At 40.5% G+C, this 19719-nt stretch overlaps 1 protein-coding gene across 8 annotated transcripts in view; it reads left to right on the top strand.

Moving 5' to 3' along the window:
* Nucleotides 1–19719, top strand: part of lrba (LPS responsive beige-like anchor protein) — a 201704-nt gene that overhangs the window by 178863 nt on the left and 3122 nt on the right. For 4 of the 8 annotated variants that reach the window (XM_036000091.1, XM_036000093.1, XM_036000094.1 and 1 more), the window contains 7 exons: nt 2140–2229; nt 4288–4480; nt 6894–6959; nt 8639–8794; nt 11534–11701; nt 15987–16088; nt 16219–16415. In XM_036000091.1, the coding sequence (XP_035855984.1) occupies nt 2140–2229; nt 4288–4480; nt 6894–6959; nt 8639–8794; nt 11534–11701; nt 15987–16088; nt 16219–16415 (972 nt within the window). The remainder of the gene's footprint in view (nt 1–2139; nt 2230–4287; nt 4481–6893; nt 6960–8638; nt 8795–11533; nt 11702–15986; nt 16089–16218; nt 16416–19719) is intronic. The other 4 variants (XM_036000095.1, XM_031276802.2, XM_036000092.1 and 1 more) reach the window with 3 other exon arrangements.

The raw sequence follows: 19719 nt of genomic DNA, 5'->3' as shown, positions 1-19719 counted from the left end.
CTAACTGAAAGAGATGGAAAAGGTGTCATGATCAGTAATGAGGTCCTGTGCAAAGGTGATCTTTGATATCATTCAATGAACAGAATGGCCCAAAATATTTTAATTTATGTAACACACCAGTCTTAATACACTCACAATACTGGATCATGGAAGTATCTCTGTCAGAACTAGTATGCTTGCACACATGCAACATACAACATAGACTATATGCAGTTTTGGCTTGTGCACAGAGCCACAGACACTCCTGCTAACAAGGAGACAGTTTTAAAATCTCTTCTGAAAGTTTCTAACCGGACTTAATCAGTGCTCCTCCTCCCCCGATGTGAAACAGGGACATTGAATACAGTTTGTTAATTTATTTTTTTACCCATACATTATCGACATGAATGCATGAGCACGAGATGCACACCTCCTTTTCTGTTTGAACTAGCCTCTCATAGATAATTAAATAATTATCATGTATGCCATTTCATACAGAGGATGATTTGATTTGAGACTGTTATTCTGCGCAAAATGAAAGAGAAAGAGAGAAAGTGTAGAACTACCTGGATGAAGAAAAGTGTACATGAAGTTGAGAAAAATGAGAGTATTGACTGTAAAATATTGGTGTTTGTGTGTATGTAGAATTATTCTTTGGTGCATGATTCTTAGCAGTAAAGAAGCAGATGAAACCTTGTAATAGACAGTTGAGATCACTCCTTCTCCGCGTCTCTCTCTGGTCTCTGGTTAGTTTCAGACAATGGGTATAAGCAGACTAACTTCTCAACCTTTTTTCTCATGGAAAAAACATACGCAGGCCTCAACCATGAGCTCATTCTCACAGGCCTCGCCAAGTCGGGCTCAAACGTCTCAGCCTACACACACACACAAGCTGTCACTCCCACACAGCCAGTCATAGTGCACACCAACATACTGACATACTGTCATAATTTTGTGTTGGCCATTTTCTCTCTGCTTGTCCCTTTTTTTTATAAACCATCAGTCAAACTATATCATAGATTTCCTGATTAATGTTGTTATACAAATCCACACAGACACTTCTGTTTTCTGTATTTTGTTTCAGAGGCTTTTTCCCCATTCTGTTTAGTTTGTATTGATTTATTTTTTTCGCAAGCACCTGCACATGAAACAATGTTCTTGTGTGCATTTTTTATGCTTTTATTTTATTTTTTATCACAAACATTTTCTGGTTCCACTTTCTCAAATGTGAGAATTAGCTCATTTTCTGAGCTTTATTTATGTCATTATAAACTTACATAACAAGCATTTTGGTCCGAGAAAATGCGATTTTCCACCAATTTACAAACATAAAGCAATTGAAAAAGTAATTGAAACAGATAAATCGATAATTAAATAATTAGTCTGTTGCAAATCTAGATGATAATAGTGTGATATTGTAGAATTTTGGGATACGTTGGTGCCTGTGCATCTATTCTCTGCTGTGGGTGTGTTCCATCCTGTGCTAGTTGGCCTGACAGTGAGCTGCGTGATGATGTCCAGAGGCTGCTCGGCCGGCGTCTGCTCTGACATTTATGGTCCTATACCTCTTCATTAACACCACCTAGCCCGCCTACAAGCCTGCCTGTCCCGACCCTACTCTGATTCTGTGTGTGTGTGTGTGTGTGTGTGTGTGTGTGTGTGTGTGCGTGCGTGCATGCATTCGTGTGTGTGCGCGCATTTTTCCCCTACGCTGCATTTTGCATTCATCTTTGTCTTCTTTTTGTTGAGACTCAGTAATCTTACATTTTTGAGGTTGATGAAATATATAGCATAAAAATGGTCAACCAGATTTTTATGACTGTTACCGAGGCATCTATCCCTTTAATTTCTCTGTCTATTTACAGTGTTTTAACATCATGATTAGCCAATGACATACAACAATACTACTGTGTCATAATATCTATCACTTTGAAATTGTAAATACTGTGATATATTTTTCCAAATAGCACATCCCTAATATGATGTGCGTGGTCTTTTTACACTTCTTTACGAGGCATTATTGTCACATTATGCAATTTGTATTTGCATTTTAAATTCTGAAGCGTAACAATTCAAGACTGACTCCTTTTTTTCTGTTTTCTTTCACTCTCCTTTCTTTTCCTTTGCCATTCCTTACCCTCTCTTTCTTTTTTCCCTCAGGCTGTGGAGTCTCAAATCATGAGTTTTGGACAGACCCCCTGCCAGTTGCTCATCGAGCCACACCCACCCCGAAGCTCAGCCATGCAAGTGGTGAGTGATGCACATGCATACAGTACATGCAAGCAGATAATCTTAGAAACCCACACAAACCACTATACCTGTAGTCGTTCAGTCTAAAAATATTACCATATAACCATCAGCCAACTGAGCTACAGTATCAACCATTGTGCTGCCTGTTTAATGCTGTCTCTGACCTCGGGTGTGCCCTGATGTAAGCTCTCTGCTTTGCTTCATATAACTCTTCTTTTTAATTTTTGACTCCCTCGCTTCATCCTCCATTTACCTCCTACTTTCTCTTTATCTGTCTACAACTGTGGGAAAATAAAGTCTTGGGTTTGAAAGCATCTCCTCTCTCATCATTAGAGAGGTGTGTGTGAAAGGAAAAGATCACAAGCATTTGTGTGCATGTGTGTTTAGTAAGAGGTATGCAGGGGAAAGGCACAGCTTTGCGCTGGAAACCTGGGTCTGAGCCAGATTTTCTACCTGAGCTGGAAGCAGAGGAGAGCAGCAAAGATCAATGAACAGCAGCAGTGAAGTGGCAGCTTTTTAAGGGCCAAGGAGTGCAGTCAGTGTGCCTGCTTGTGATGGGCCAAGGCCCCATGAGTCCCTATTAGTGTGGTGTCCCTGTGGCGCTGACAGCTGGCTGTAGACCACCACCCAGCGCATACATGCACTCACAGACACAAACTCAGGCTAGGGCTTTGAATCTGCTGCACTCATGTGCAAATTCCTATGAAATGTTTTTATTTTTACTTCAGCACATATAGTTTTCAAACATAATATTCAGACGCCATTATTCAAACACATTTCTAACCCTCCCCACCCTACCATATTCCTTCTAACCGCCCTGTTTTCTTTGCTTTTACATGTTCCTGCTCTCTACTTTCTCTCCATCCTCTCTAATGTGAGTGTGTTGTCAGAGTGTCGGCATCTGCCCATGCTGGTGGTAATGATACTGTCAGTGCGTCTGGTTAGCTGTCAGACACACCGGATTTACTCAGGTCTGTTCCCGTTGTTAACACTGATGTTCCTCTTCTTTACACGCAAGGAGGAAAATGGCTCTGTGTTAGAGCTGCTTAGTACAAACACTGTGTATGAGCTCCTGTCTAACCAAGGAAAAAGTCTGATAGGTCAATGAAAGTACTTTTTTGTTATGACTGCAATGTTGTCAGTTTCCCCTACTGTATTACTACAGTATATTATTATTATAAACAGTTATTTTCATATGAGTCAGTTGACAGAAGAAAATTAATCATCAAAAAGTTTGATAAGATTTTGCTCCCTTTTGTCTGTTTTATGTCTTGTGGTTAGACAGTCAATTTATCACATGTCATAGAATTAAAAAAAATGATTAATCATGAGATGAACTGATAATAATGGTTAGTTGCAGTTCTTCTCAGAAGAATTACATTGATTTCAAGGAATTTAAAATATTTGACATGCTGTGTATCTATCTGACATTTTAGTTCCAAACTGTGCTTACTGCACACATCATACTCTGTACTAACAGATCCCATCCAGACATGTTTTAAGACAAACAAATACTCTGGACATAAATGTTCAAAATAATAATTTGTGTCTGATACTAAATTCTTAAAATGACATCTACTCCTCCCTCGTTGAAAAATCAAAACGGGCTTCTAGTGTGAAACTGCTGAAAATGTTATTCTGCACAGTGAACACACATTATTGAGTGAAAGGGGACTTAAACAGAACTTGTCTTTTGTAACACTTTTCATTTTATTAATATATCAGTTTAAAAGTATTAATAAGGCTCTTTAAGATTCTTTCCCATCCTATTCTTCCCGCATCGTTGTTTCAAAAGAGATCTCTAGCCTTTTACCTGACTCTTTTTCTAACCTGTACTACTTACTACTTAATTGCTGCTTACTGCTATCCTGCTCAAGCTCCCTAACTTTCTCTCTGTCCTTCTTTTTCCTCCCTCTCCCTCTGTTTTTTCCTCTTCGCTAACACCGTCTGCGGCTGCTTCTCTCATCTTTCTGTTTTGCTCGTTGTCCGTTGCTCCATATCTCGGCTCTTTCCCCTCCCTTCCCTGCGTCCCGTTGTCCGTCCTGGGGGCCTGAACAGTATCTTCTCCTGCAGACCCCGCTGATGTTTACGGAGCAGATGCAGCAGGATGTTATCATGGTGCTGAAGTTCCCATCCAACTCTCCTGTGACCCACGTAGCGGCCAACACCCAGGCAGGTCTAACGTCACCTGCCATCATCACCGTCACCGCCAACCGAATCTTTGCCGTCAACAAGTGGCACGGATTGACAGGTGAGAGATTTGCGTCCATGCACTCATTATTGTCTTTGTGCTATCTAAAAGGTGCATTTAATCATTTGATTACACCATTATGCACCATTATTTTATCAGGGTGTGAGTCCCTCACTGCAAACTCAATCATTTTAAAAACTCTTGTTCCTACCTCTGTTAAACTTTTAAACAATGCTGCTTGAGGCAGTAGAGATTGTGCAATATTTTCATGATGTTTTACTGGGGGGTGAGGGAAATAGATGTGACGTGCAATGTGTTTTTACCACAGGATTTGTGCAATGCAATTTTTAGTTGTGACGGCTACTGGTGCTGTATTGTTTTGTTTATAATTGTCAAGGCTTTATTTATGTGTGCAGCTTGGCGTCCAAAACAAATTTCCCTAAAGGGACAATAAAGTATATTGTATCATATCGTATTGAATGAATTTGTTCTGCGATTTTCCGCCATTGTGATTCTGCATTATATTAACCTCATTGGGTATTTTAGACAGGTAAATACCATCTTTTGCTGCCACAGAATCATTTTTCACATTATCTCGGTTCATCTCTCCTCCATACTCGTTGTCTAATTCACCCAAGTCAAGAATTGACCTGTCTCGTCTATATAGGATGGACGTTGATTTGGGAGACAGTTGACTTGTGTCTACTGGATAGCAGTATCAAATGTGACACATGCAGCAGCCAGCGTTAGGTCTCACGTCCACCTCCATACATCAGCCTCTCACTTCACAAAACCTTATTTACTCAACATCCATCCGGCCCCTGCAAGAAACATTAAATTTGATATCTCTGAATTTATGAGGATGAAGACTGATTGTTTTTTCACTAGAATACAACCTCATCCATGCGCACCACAGACCAGACTGATTAATCTAATTGGTTTAGTTAGCTGGTATAAAAAACAAGATGTGTGCTGTTCAGAAGTAGTTCATTAATTGTCTGGATTTACTGGAGTCTTTGTGTGGCTGTTGGAGCAGATACAAGATAAGAATGGAAGGATGTGCACATTGTAAATTCTTCTCAACAATGCCAACAATAAACATGAAGCATTTGTTCATGAGCATGTCATAAACAACACAGTGCTGCAGACATTCACATTTTATCTTTTACCTCTGGAGAAGATGCAGCTAATGGACAATGTACACACTGTTATTAATCAACACTTTGGTAAAAGTAATGGTTTATGTCAGATTCTCAAATGTTTAAAAAAGATTTAACTCTATCTCTTTCTGTTACATTTTTGTAAATTGAATAGTATTGATGTTTGGAATGTTGATTTGACAAAATGAGCAATGAGAGGCATTTTTCAGTATTTTCTGACATTTTAGAAACTAAAAAGTGAATCAGTTAATCACAAAAATAATCGTCGGATGTCATATAATTAATAGTTGTGGTCCTACTCAGAGGAGTCACATACATTAAAAAGGATTTGCTACTTGTCTGTGTGTTATATCATTGTAAACTCTGTCTTTGGGTTTTGGATCTGTTTGTCAGAAAACACAAGCTATTTGAAGATGTCAACTTAGGATCTGGAAAATTGTGATTGTGGCATTTTTTTCTGTAGTCAGACATTGTATAGTCTGAATAATTGATTGCTTAATCAATACAAAAATGAAGCTGTTGATTGATAATAAAAAGAATCATGAGTTGCATCCCTACATTAAAGCTTTAGTGCGCAACTTTTTGATATTAATAAACGTCAAGCCATATTACATTCAAGCCATTGCCAAATGAGTTGCTAAAAAGCTAATCAAGACTATCAGCTCCACACGACTCTCTCTATATTTCTCAGTATGGCTGCATTCAGAAGATTGTGTTGTCCAGGGACTTTCCCGCGCAGAAGCTCGAGTGAAGATAATTACCTCTTCTGAAGAGTCCATGTTTTTTTTAATCCTCCGTGTCCTCCTTGGCTACTAGCAACTGCATGGGGGAGGGGTGGGGGCGCGTGCGCTATCACGTAAGCTTGTATCATGTGGACACGCCGACAGTTTTGTTGTCATTACTTAGAATTCCTCGTAGGAACGACAGAAACTACACACTATAGCTTTAAGTTATGTGAGCAGCATTCTTTGCCAAAAGGCTATTTTAATTCTTGCTTTTACACTTGAATACAGATAAATCTGTTGCGCCATGTTTTGAATCAATTTACCAAAATAAGCTAAAAGGACTTGATTGAGCAAAGAATTGTTTTGTAGCATGTAGATAGCATAAAGAGTTGTATTTTTTTACTGTGGCCTTGGTATCTCTGTGACATAATTGATGTGTAATTTGTGGGAGAACTCTTTGGCCAGCAGGTGACACTGTGACTTTATGGTTATAATTTTCAGTGTGGTTATAATGAACTGAAAGCCAGCATCTACTTCACAAGGCCACATGATTACAATATTAATCCAATATGTCTTCTTCTCTGTCAGGTCATCAGAGCTCAACGGTGCAGGACCAGCAGTACCAACTTCCTGTGGAAATTGATCCTCTGATAGGTATGCTGTCATTTATGACTGTAAAAGTGTGTGAAATGTGAATGTCCACACACATGCATATTCTTTACATAGTGTGAGTTTATATATGCATGTGCACATTTTTGTGGGTTTGTGTATGAATTCTGTTGGCATCTTGGTGACTCATGGCAGTCTGCAGCGGCGTGTCCCTGGACAGTAGATTAGAGTTGTTTCTCAGCCTCTGCCCCAGTTCACTCCTCATGATATAGGCCCTACTCTCACACTAGACCATTTGCATGCAAATTGGAATGCAATGAGCTGTGGCCTAGGCCGGCATTTCATCATCAACTCCCCCTCTTTCTCCCTCTCAATCGTCCCTTCCCTCCCTCCCTTTCTGCATCCTCTTTGGTTTAATTTGAGCGGAGGGAAAGGACGCATGTCAATGGAAATGAATATGAATGCGGTAATAATGTGTGATTGAGAATGCACGGCGGACGGCTGTCAGGACAATATGGGCGCCTCTCATCCTTCACGACTTGTTGATGAGCAGGAGAAGAGTGCCGAGCCGCAGTGATGTATGGGATGCACTGGTGGAGCAGGGAGAGACGAGCCACTTCTATCTGCTCCCGCCTTCGCCTCCGTCGCTTTGCTGCAGCCTCGCACGATCTCACGCACATCTGCAAGAGGGGCAGTTCTTTCTCTGTGAATGTTGTGGTCACTCTTAGTCTCAACAGACCATTTCCACACGTTTTCTTTTTCTCTCCAAACACTTGACTACTGAAAATAACCACGGTTTAGTCTCACATATTCATCTTTATCTGCACGTACAATATTTCTCTCCTTTACTGCCCCTCTTTACAGGAGTAATACATGAAATCTTTGTCTGTGCATCAATATTTATATTGCATGTTTTTATGAGCGCTCTGTAGTTTGTCATTTGTCACTGAAAGCACACTTTTCAGGCAAATTTTTATACTATAATACTTTAATATTTTTGTTTCTAACACTAAAGCATAAACAATGTACTAAATAATATATTTTTGTGTTTGTGTTTCGGGGGTGGTAGAGAGGATTTCTGTTCTTGTCAGTAAGATATTTACACGGTTTGCATTCCAGGAGGACTCTGAGCTAAACACAGTAAATTGAGGTTGAGCCATCTATGACTTTGGGAAACGTTAGAAATGGGTTGAATTATTGGTTGTAGCAGGTATGCTGGACTATCTCAGTTCCCATGCTCGATAATCTTCTCCGACACCTGTTCTCCAGCGCTTGTGACCCCACCAAATAAGAAAAACTTCCCAGTGGACATATCTCTCTAGAAAAGAAAAAAAAGTACCACTTACTGAAGAGAGATCGTCAATAAATTTGCTTTCCAACCAACCATTGGCTAAATACAACCAAGATGAATTTGCAGTGTGTGTTCTGATTTGAGTGGTGTGCGTATTTTGTGCTCGCTCTATCATTACTCTTCGACTCTCACGGAAAAATGTGAAGTCCCGTAAACTTAACATCCAGGATGTTTTATGTATTCTCTCACAAATCTTCTTTGCACCGTGCGCTTAAACTTACACTAAGTGGTGGTGCATTGGAGTGTGAGCTCTTTGAAAATAGCTGATATATGTAAAAAGTAAACTGTGTGCCTGGTCATAGATTTAATATTTCTGTGCACATCTGTACGTTTGTATTAGCTCATTTTATTTGTATTCCTCTCTCCTCTCCAGCCAATAATGTGGGCAGTCATCGTCGTCAGATCTCAGACCTGCTGGACCAAAGCATTCAGATCAGCTCGCAGTGTTTCGTCATCACAGCCGACAACCGCTTCATCCTTCTGTGCGGCTTTTGGGACAAGAGCTTCCGGGTTTACTCCACTGACTCAGGTACTGTATAATAATGGTACTTCTCCCCCTCAGCCCTCATATCCTCAGGATCACCAAACGCTGTTCTGTTTCAAGCTTGGGTACGCAGTTTTTTAAAATAGGCCATATCATGTCCTAACAATTTTGTCCCCCTGCATGCATGCATGCATTAGCATATACCTATATTTACATGCTGTAAATGTGTAACTTCATATGTATCTTTGTCAAAATAAGGCAACCATTTTGTTGTCACTGTATAATTTGTAAACCAGTTTGGAGTCTTAACATGCACATATTCTCTGCCACTAAACTCTTGGCATGAGATTTTTGCTGCAGTGTTTTTATGTCTCACTCTCTGAGCTGACGAAATCCTAAATGAAACTGTACAAATGCATTACACTTTTTGGTTGGAACAGAATAAATTTACCCAAAAATCTCTGGCCCAAAAAACAACGGTCTGCTTGGTCTCTGGCACATAATAGCACGAACCCCATGAGCCACATCAGGGTGTATTTTTGCACTAATATCAAAATCTAATGGGCACATGGTCATGAAATTTACTGAGCACATTGATACTACCCAGAAGATGAACTATTTGTCCTTTAGACAATCCATGAGCTTTCCTCTTTTTACCCTCAAGCCAAAATGTCAACTCTGAACATAAGATGTCTCATAATCCAATGTTGCCATGAAATTTGATGAACACATTCATGCTATTAAAGGGATGAATGTTAACAAACCACATGGCCTTTCCTCTAGCACCATCCTCAGGACAAACTTAGTTTTTTTTTAGCTCCACTGCTAGTAAGGCTCTAGACAGAAAGACAAAACAAATCATCAGTATGTTATTTTGTTTTGTCCAACACTAAACTGTGAAGTGCAATGAACATTGCAGCCTCTAGCAGCCGCCAGTACTGTAGACTTTAGATTCTCAGTACTGTAAACAATACAGTATACAGTCTCAGCTGTTTGCTATGCCATGGATGGTGTGCTCTGCTTTACTGTACTGTGCTGCATTGTATTGTAGCTGAATACATTTACACAATTTCTTGCTACAGTAGGGCTCTCTTTATTTTCCATTCTTATTTTTTGCCAGTTCATGGCATGTGTGCTGTATTGAAGTTGAATATACCTGAAGTCTATTTTTGTTACTTTAAGATGCTTTCAATTGTAGCACAAAACTCTGTTTCAGTTTAAAGCCACTGTGGTGAAGTTTTTGATTTTTCTAATTACATTAATTGTAAATGATGATGAAAAATCTATTTCATAAATAGTGAGTATCTCAGTATACCCTATAATAATAATAATAATAATAATAATATATATATATATATATATATATATATATATATATATATATATATATCACAGTAGCATTGTGTATGCCTCAATAAAAAAAATAATTGAATTATTAATTCAATAATTGCCTCAATAAAAAAAATTATTGAATTATTAAACAATTATTGAAAAAAAAAATATATATATATATATATATATTTTTTTTTTTCACAGTAGCATTGTGTATGCCTCAATATCACTGACTTGCTATATATACTTGCACACACACACACACACACACACACACACACACACCTTCAGGTCAGAGGTCCTAAATGAAACTGTCTGAAGCTTCATCTCTATACCCGGCTCCTCAACTCTTCTCCTGATACCCCATTCAGAACCCTACACACATCTATACAACTCTCTCTGATTTAATTTCTATAGGCCAGGGCCTCCCTGTCTTTAATGGAGGAGGGAGGGAAGGAGGGATGGGAGTACAGAGATAGCTCTATTGTGTGACTGCCACCGGGGTGTGCGACTGGAACGTGAACACAGTTTAATCGTACACGCTCAACAGCTGCCACCGAGGTCCCTAAAGCCCCCAGGTTAAAGAACTGAGGGATTTTATCAATTACAAGACTTGATTGGAACACGTGCACAAAACACATAGCCTCATACGCCTGCGTGCACACACACAGCCAATTTAATTTGTCTGTGTGCATGCAAGTGTGTGTGTGTGTGTGTTCGTGTGTGTTCGTGTGTGTGTGTGTCTCTGAGCAGCACGAGCGTGTGTTCAATTCAAGCTGCATGGTAGCCATTATTGCTGCAGCCATCATTAGTTATTTTCAGTGTTTATAAAGATGTCAAACATTTTACATCTTTGATGTCTCTGTTCTTCTTTGGAAGTTTAGTCAGTGACACGCCCAGTTTCATAACAACCCTCATGTTTGCAGTGAGATACAGCTTAATTATGCGATGGACAGTGATTTTGACACCCAGGCAGAAATATCATGTGTTGCAAACGATCCACCGTTTGACTGCAGAGGTCACACTATGAGGAGCGTAATGAGTATTAGACAGCTAGACAGTGGAGCTGTGGTCTGGAAATCTGACAGCAATTAGCCCCTTTATATATACACATAGAGCGCACTGCATGTGCACAGGCACACACACACTCATACACACAAGAGTTGGAACAGATATTTGTTCTTGTCTGGGAATTAGTACATGTCTGATCTTGTAAAACTACTAGCCAAGCAGACAGATGATCAACAAACACATTACGGGGAGCTCCAAAGAACTACACGTAGCAATACATTTATACTTGTTTTTTGTTATTCAGGTGCAATATGAAATAACAACCATATCTTATAATGTATTGTTCAAATGTTTCTTGTTTAAAGACAATACTTATAATACTTATATACTTATAATAATAATAATACTGATTCTTGTGTGTGTACTTGTGTGCTTTTGCAGGCAAACTGACTCAGATAGTGTTTGGGCATCGTGACGTGGTGACGTGTCTGGCTCGCTCTGAGTCGTACATTGGAGGAGACTGCTACGTCCTGTCAGGCTCCCGAGATGCCACCCTGCTGCTGTGGTACTGGAACGGAAAGCACAACAGCATTGGAGAGAGTCCAGGCAGTAAGTACACAGGCAAACAAGCCTGATGTGAGCTTGTTTGCGCGCGCACACACACACACACACATACACACACACACACACACACACACACACACACACACACACACACACACGGGTATTCTATGAGTGCTCGCTCTCCCAGACAGTTGTGACTGTGTGATTTACGGCCTCCCTCTCTAAAGTAACAACTAGTTTCGTCTGACCAGGCCAGGCCTCCTGCATACAGATTGGATTTCGCAGCACTGTTGCAGCAGGAACAGCTTTCGATAATGTGTTTGAGATTGTGTGTGAGTTTCCGTGAGACCAGATAATGTGTGTGTGTGTGTGTGTGTGTGTGTGTGTGTGTGTGAGAATCTGTCTTTAATGTGAGTGAAAGTGAGGGCCACTTAGAGACGTTAAATGTGATGTTGGGGGTCGTCGGCCAGCACATGAAAGTTCACCACCATCCGAGGGCCACGGGGTCACGCTAGTCGATAAAAGTGAAAAATGTCATGGGCCTCTCTTACGTTACCATAACATATGGCATTAGCCATGATCAAAGCGTCACACACACATTGCTCAGCCCTTAGCCTGCTCGGTGCTAATTTGGTCAGCTTAGATTGGCGTACATGTTGTCAAGTGATCCATTACAAATGGGCTGAAATTTATGACAAATTGTGATTTGGTTAATAAGCCACATTGGTTTTTGATTTGGAAGACAGCGTAGACTATTGTTTGTCACTTACCTCACATACACTGATGTGGGATGTTGGAATCAAGAAAAATATTTTCTTATTATCCCACGTTAATTCACAGGGATTTTCAAATGTTTGGCAAGAAAAGGATAAATGCTTTACTGAGTTGAAAAACATGAACCACATTTTAATTTTCTGCTCTCATTTTTATATCATGTTTTTCTCTTTTGGATCATTTTATTTTACTTAACAAAAAACATTAGTATAACAACATGAAAAAAAGTATGGGCACTTTACAGTGATGGATATGCCGTGTAGATTTTATTCTATTAGCTGACATTTCAGCAACACCGTGACTCCTTTAGAGCCTTATTTTAATCATCCCCAAATTTGCATTTCCTTATGGGATAAATAATGCATGTTGCAAGGTAACATGATGATTTAGATTAATTGACACAAAAATGTACATCTGTACTGTACTTCATGTCCTGAGTAAAACAATGTAATTACATATTTTCTAAGAATGGCTGTATTTTGATTGATTTATGGAATTGTGACATGCTTAAAAGGGTTTTGTGTGTACGTACGTACCAATGCATGTGCTGTACATGTTCTTATGTAAGCATGCATGTGTGTGTCAGTATAACCTCAGTCGGCTCAGTGCCGTTACCACGCTGTAGCTAGAGGAGCAGACAAAGCAGTCGTCATCCCAACCCTTCACCACCACAATGTGATGCTCCATTGCCCCAGACCGCAGGAAGCTCTCCCAGACATGAAGCTTTGACACACACACACACACACACACACACACACACACACACACACACACACACACGTGCACCAACAAAATACATACAGACAGCAGACTTTTTCTTTATTCCTCTTCCAAAAACGAAACACTTTCAAGCTAAAGTCTCCACATACACTGCATTCACACACATTCCTTATCATGCATAATGCCCTGTGAACATCTCACACACTTCATAAACTTGACACAAATGCATCTGAATGGCTGATATGCACATATACACATGCACACTTGGTCCCTGCTACAGGCAGATGTTGTTGTCGTGCACAGCAGCAGAGAGATTCCACAGACACCAGTGCCATCTGCTGGCCACAGTTCTTTTAAATTAAGTGAACACTGAAGATTAAAATACTCTCTTTAGGGGTAAAATCAGCATCGATGTTTGAGAATAACTGTAAATGTGTTATCTTTCGGTGTGTGCGTGTATATAATAGTTCTCAGGTGCACAAAATGGTAAAATACGCACACCAACATGCATTTATCATTATATTTATCACACACACACATACACATATAGGTTTGTGGTTTAATGACATTTAATTGAGTCTGGATCTAGTATCAAATCTGAAATCCTCATTATTCTTTTATTGAGGTTTAGCTTGCAACAACAAATGTCCTAAATGTTCACTCATTTAGGACATTTGTTGTTGCAAGCTAAACCTCAATGACTAAAACTCAATTATTGACATTCAAATACATTGTAATACTAAAGATTTTTGCAGCTATATTACATAAACCGGATCCAAAGTTGAGTTGGCTTTTGGATCCATAACACACACACACACACACACACACACACACACACACACACGTCTAGATAGCTGATACCCTCCTCAGTGTCCCAGCTCCAGTCATATACAGGTATAATATTGTAATCAGATGTGGTGCTAATTCAAACCAACTGGCAGGCAGAGGCTGAAAAGGTTAACTGATACACCAATATATCAGCTTTATTGATCTTTTCTGAGCAAAACCCAACATCATGCTTTAATCCACAAGCTTGTAGGTCATAAGTTTGCTTTTAGTGACGTTGAGGATGTTAGCCACTTAACTAAATGAAATGTAGACGTTTAGGCTGTCGACCTGATGTGACCAGAGTTTAGGCGACTGATGCGTATTTGCAAAGTGGACAAAAGAGCCGGACGTAGGGAGGTAAAACAATGGACTGGCTTTAAAAAAAAAAAAGTGAGGTCACTTGCTAGTACTAAGTTTTTTGTTGTTGTTTGTTATTATACATTTGTATACATCAGCATTTCAACTTTGTTGCTGAATAATTACTGAATAACATGCATGAATATTTTTCCATCAGAACTCATTTATTGATATAAATTATCCCCCTGTAATCTGTATTATTCTAATCACTGTGTTTACGTATTAGATGTTTTTATTGATTATTTGAAACTATGCTGATGTCGTCTTTTATACGTGACTAGAGTTCAGCTCGTCCTCTGCTTTTTGCAAGTTCAGTGAGCATTATGGTCGCTATAGAGTCTTTCTGCTACAGTAAATCTAATTAAGGATTAACAGAAGCTGAGGCTTTTGGGAGAAGACTTATATCTTATTAGTGAACTTTTGTTGAGTTTTATGTCATATAATTGAATTAACGGGAGAAACTGCTTTAACAAACTCTGGCCAAGTCAGCAAGAAACTGCACTTCTTTTTCAAAACTGCTGAAAAAGCATTGTATATTTCTGGCATTTATTTTAAGAAATGAACTATATTAGAAACAGTTTTACTGAAACTACATGAAACTATGCTGTGGAGCCATTTGGGGGTTGACACACAAATATTTTTGGGAGAATAGTTTCACAAAGCATTTAAACATGAATCATGTACTGAGTGTTATTGCCCTGTGTTCCTCATTTTGGGCTGAACTTGCCCTGTGACAGCAAAGAAGAAGACGGGGTCATTAAAGTCAAGACCCCCTCTGTGAGACATGAAACCCTAATGAACCCCACACTCCAGTTCAGGGATGCTGCCCCGGAGACTACTGGTCACTATACACACACACACACACACACACACACTTGCATACAGCATCTGCCTGCAATTAAGCCATCTACATAAAAAAAAAAAAAAATTAAATATAATAATCCAACAAAGTCCTTGCTAGTGTGCATGTGCAGTCGGAGTAAAAGGCGATTTTGTTTTGTCGCTCTCCCAGACAGCTCGAAACAAAACAAAATCACACAAACTTCTTTGGACCATAACTTACTCTTATTCCCTCTGGCTCTCGCTCTCTCTCTCTCTCTCTCTCTCTCTCTCTCTCTCTCTCTCTCTCTCTCTCTCTGTGTAGTGCAGAAACATCTGGATCCAGTGAAGGCAGTCAGGGGGAGAAGGTTTTAAAGATAGGGAGAGGCAGAGGGTGACAAGTGCTAGAAAAGGAGAGTGAATGAGGGCAGAAATGTATGTGCAGGATAAAAGGCTCAAAGCCTGTGCAACAAGCTACTGTACATATACTGTACTTCTATATAGAAACATATCAAACAAATTTCCTCTGAGCTGAAATAACTAACTTGTCTTTTGACATGGTTTTATTTTTAGTTCCATACATTATTGTTTGCCTGGGTTTTTAATTGCTTGTTCATAATGTTTTTTTACTAGAATAAATTTCCTTCATCTTCTAATGTTGAAGTTTAATGTTAAAAGTTATTCTATTACTCAGCATTGACTGGTGCTTTAAGCAATGAGTCTATTAGAATTCTTTGCATTTTGCTCCCTCAGGTGACCAAAAGTAGTAATGCATTTTTTTGTGACGCTGTTGTCTGTAATAGACATACCTATTTTGTTTCTGTTATCCTAGCAGAGTTTACCACACCGCGGGCCATCTTAACGGGCCATGACTGTGAAGTGACATGTGCGAGTGTGTGTGCGGAGTTGGGTCTCGTCATCAGTGGCTGCAAAGGTGAGATTGTCTGTCCGTCTTTATTAATATGTCCAAAATGTTTATCTAACAACAAAATTACACTGACTAGGGTGAAAGAATCACCCTGCTTTTCTAACTTGATTTATAATGTTGTCATATGTTTGCTCAGAGGGTCCTTGTCTGATCCATTCCATGAATGGGGACCTTCTGCGGACCCTGGAGGGCCCCGAGCGCTGCCTGCGGCCTCGTCTCATCCAATCCTCCACTGAGGGACACTGCGTGATCTACTACGACAAGGGGCAGTTCTGTCGCTTCAGTGTCAACGGCAAACTGCTCGGACACATGGAGATGGAAGACAGCATCAAGGTGATGAAATTTAATATCTGCGTGAGCATGCATGCAAATGTGCACTTGCACATGTGTGTCTGCACCACATCAGTGTATAATGTCCTCTTACTGATTAAAGGCTTTCTTACGGTTGTAGATTTGAGAAAGGTAAAGGGTCTGCCCGCCTCGGGGCAAACTGCGGCTTCACATCTCTTTTTATTCCCTTTCACACGCATACACCAGAGGAAATGGTCCTTTTGATCCACAGCCCTGTTGTCAGGTCAAATTGCGTCAGGCGGCAGTGGTAGAGAACATTCCAGAGGAGTGGTCAGCTCTGGACACCAACACCATTAACCATCCTCCAGCGCAAGACGACACATTCCCCATTTCCCACATTTCCTCCCTCGTGGTCAGAGTGACACAAGATAGCAGCTACTGCCTTTGGTTTCCTGACCCTTTGTTTCCGGTTTGGCCTGGGAAATGTAAGCTAGCTCTGACAGACAGCCGCACGCCTGTTTCCTATTAAGAAACCTCTCGTGCCCACTGGCTCCTAACCTGCCAACCAGCCTGCTCCCACACAAAGCCACAAATGTAACTTGTAAAAGACGTGATTAATGAGCACACACACAGACAAATGCTGATTGATTGTATTACCATCACTGGGAACGTTGCAAGTGTTCAGTTTGCAGGTTGCAGAATACTTTAAGAGAAACTAATGATAGCTTTAGATGCTTGTGGAGTTTGCCAGAGTTCCTTCTAAAGCAGTGAAGCTGGGACTTGGGAACAGTGTGGGCCACTGTCGGCCTTGTCAGCTCTCCTCTGCTGTTGTAAATTCCAGCCATGTCAGATGGCATTAGGAAAATCCTAACATCTTGGAGTGAGGCTGTGAGAGTCTCAACCCCCCTTAGCTCCACCCTCCCTGGTCTGAGACTCAAACAGTATTTAGTGCACTCCTGTACATACCAGAATCAATCTTCTCAGGCCTCGAAACCTCTGCACGGTATGACTCCAGGATAAATAAGTGTTTGTCCTGGCCTGCAGTATCCACTTAGAAAGAGAGCGTAAGACTGAGAAAGAGAGAGAATGTTTGCACTGTAAATTTATAGGGGTCTGGAGTCAGAGGTTAGATGACAGGCTAACAGTCGGCATCCTAGTCTAATAGCAGAATCGAGTGACAGAAGCCATACTGAATGGATTAGTCTTTTAAGTACTAGTATAACTCAGGCATTGTAACCATTCCAGCAGTTTTTTCACTGCCTTCGTCCGTGTAACGGGGGGGATTAACAGCACCATAAATTAAACTTTTTACCTTCCCCAGCCTCAAAATCCACCCACTGTTCCCCAAAAGAAGTAGGAAATATGGGCATTAAAAGTGCATGTGTTTCTGCTGGAGTCATTTTTTAGTCATCTGAGCCCGGGTAGCCATCTTAGCTCCCACAGAGCCATCGGCCATCTTGTGTGACCGCCCAGTGGCAGAGGACTGATTTATAATGTCTGTCTGCAGCCTCCTACCTGGCCAGGCTGACATGTCTGCCAGCTCTCCTGCCTCCTGCTGGGCTTCAGTCAGGTCATGGACTCCATTAGTAGATACACAGGTGCATTAGTGCAACACAGTAACTGCTGTTATATTCTTTCTTTTTTTGGTACTTGTGTAGTATGTCATCTATTCTTGCAGAATATTTCTAAGAAACAACAAGCTTAAGAAATCAATCCTCAAATTTAAAGCTGCACTAGTGAATATTTGTATATTAACAGAGGATCCAATGACTGCATGTAACTCCGTAAAAGGGGTCGCTGGAGGAGTGCTTCTGCAGTTCCCCTCAGCTCTACAGAGCAGCTTAGTGTCTTTCAGCTCGTTGTTTTGGTTTTACGGCCCACAACCTTACTGTTGGTTCACTCTCAGCTCTTATAAACCTTGTTTCCTTCTTCAGGCAGTTGTTTGCAGCAAAAAAGCTTTGAAAAAACCCACTGCATGCTACTTTCTGAGCATCGAACAGCAGACAGAGTGAGCAACTACCTAATAAAGTGAAGCATTTTGCAGCTAAAGAGCCAAACGTTTCAGAGAAGTTGGTTGAGAGCGAAGCAGAGCTAAAAGGAGAGTGAATACTGGACTTAAAACATCATGAGGACGTAAATACGACTCCCAATGAATGCTGATGTTATGTCAGCTGGTTGTGTAAATAAGATACTTTGTTAACATGTTCACTATAACAACTATGAAGGTGATAATATGTCACTGTTGCATTTTCATCTTCTTCTGCTGCCCCCAAGTGGCCAAAAATCCCGTCAAAGCTGCTCTCAATTTCCAGTTTTTCAATAAAAGCTTGACATTTTTATGGCAGGTATAATAGTTCACAATTTTTCCCCATGTACTCGTTTGCACTGTACTCTAAGTGCATTGATCATGATTGTCTGAATTGAGCATTATCTTTATCGTTGTCAGATTAGCTCTGAATGTTGATACACAAGACAATTACTGTACACACAAAACAGACCCACACCACACAAATCAAACCAGCGCCGCACTCAGTCATGCTCCATTCCCAGCCATCTTGGATGTTGATCTAACGTGGCAATTTAGGGTGGATTGATTCTCGAGGCCTCCTGCCAGCGTGCAACATGCAAGTGCATCGTTTTGTCTGTGTGAGTGCCTTCAAATGCAAGTCCTGCCTATCTTTAAGTGTGTGCGTGATGAGAATGAGAAACAGAGCTCATTTAATTCACAGTGTGGTAGGAAATTCCACAAACCCTTTTTATACAAAACATTTGCCTAATTTAGGCTGTACCCTTTCTACGTCCATCCACTGTGTACAGCTCTTGAAGGGTTATTTATGTTTTCCTTACCAAGTCAAGTTCCTGAAAATGACTTGTTCCAACTTCCGAACTAAAGTTTAAGTTTCATTTTTCCATTTAATGTGAGCCTGATTCAACACACATGCTGCTGGTGATTGACGCGTCTCTTGCTGAATCGCTGCAAAGCGGCCGCAGTTAAGAGACGGACGAATTCAGTGTCATAAAACCACAAACGAGGGAAGCTCTAAATTAGTGTCATTTGCTGCTTTTAGAACTCACATTCTGCCTCGTCATTTCATCGGCTACCGTTACTTGCTGATTGATGCTCCTGACTCTTTCAGTTTCAGCTTCCACTATGCACTGTGCCCATAATAGACTCCAACACGAGACTTGATTTGTGTACGTCTGATTCCCGAGGGAACCATTCAGCTGTTACAATTTGCAGGAAAAGCAGATGAGACGAGTAAATCTTTGAGCCTCACTGTGGGGAGCCATCTTTGTTGCCAGTCAGGGTCTGTGTACAGAAAGCCCCTGAGGAGCTGAGCTCCAC

The sequence above is a fragment of the Sander lucioperca genome, chromosome 4 (genome assembly GCF_008315115.2).
Source record: "Sander lucioperca isolate FBNREF2018 chromosome 4, SLUC_FBN_1.2, whole genome shotgun sequence".
Classification (NCBI taxonomy): domain Eukaryota; kingdom Metazoa; phylum Chordata; class Actinopteri; order Perciformes; family Percidae; genus Sander; species Sander lucioperca.
The sequence above is the reverse complement of the archived record's forward strand: the minus strand, read 5'-3'. Positions and strand labels throughout refer to the sequence as shown.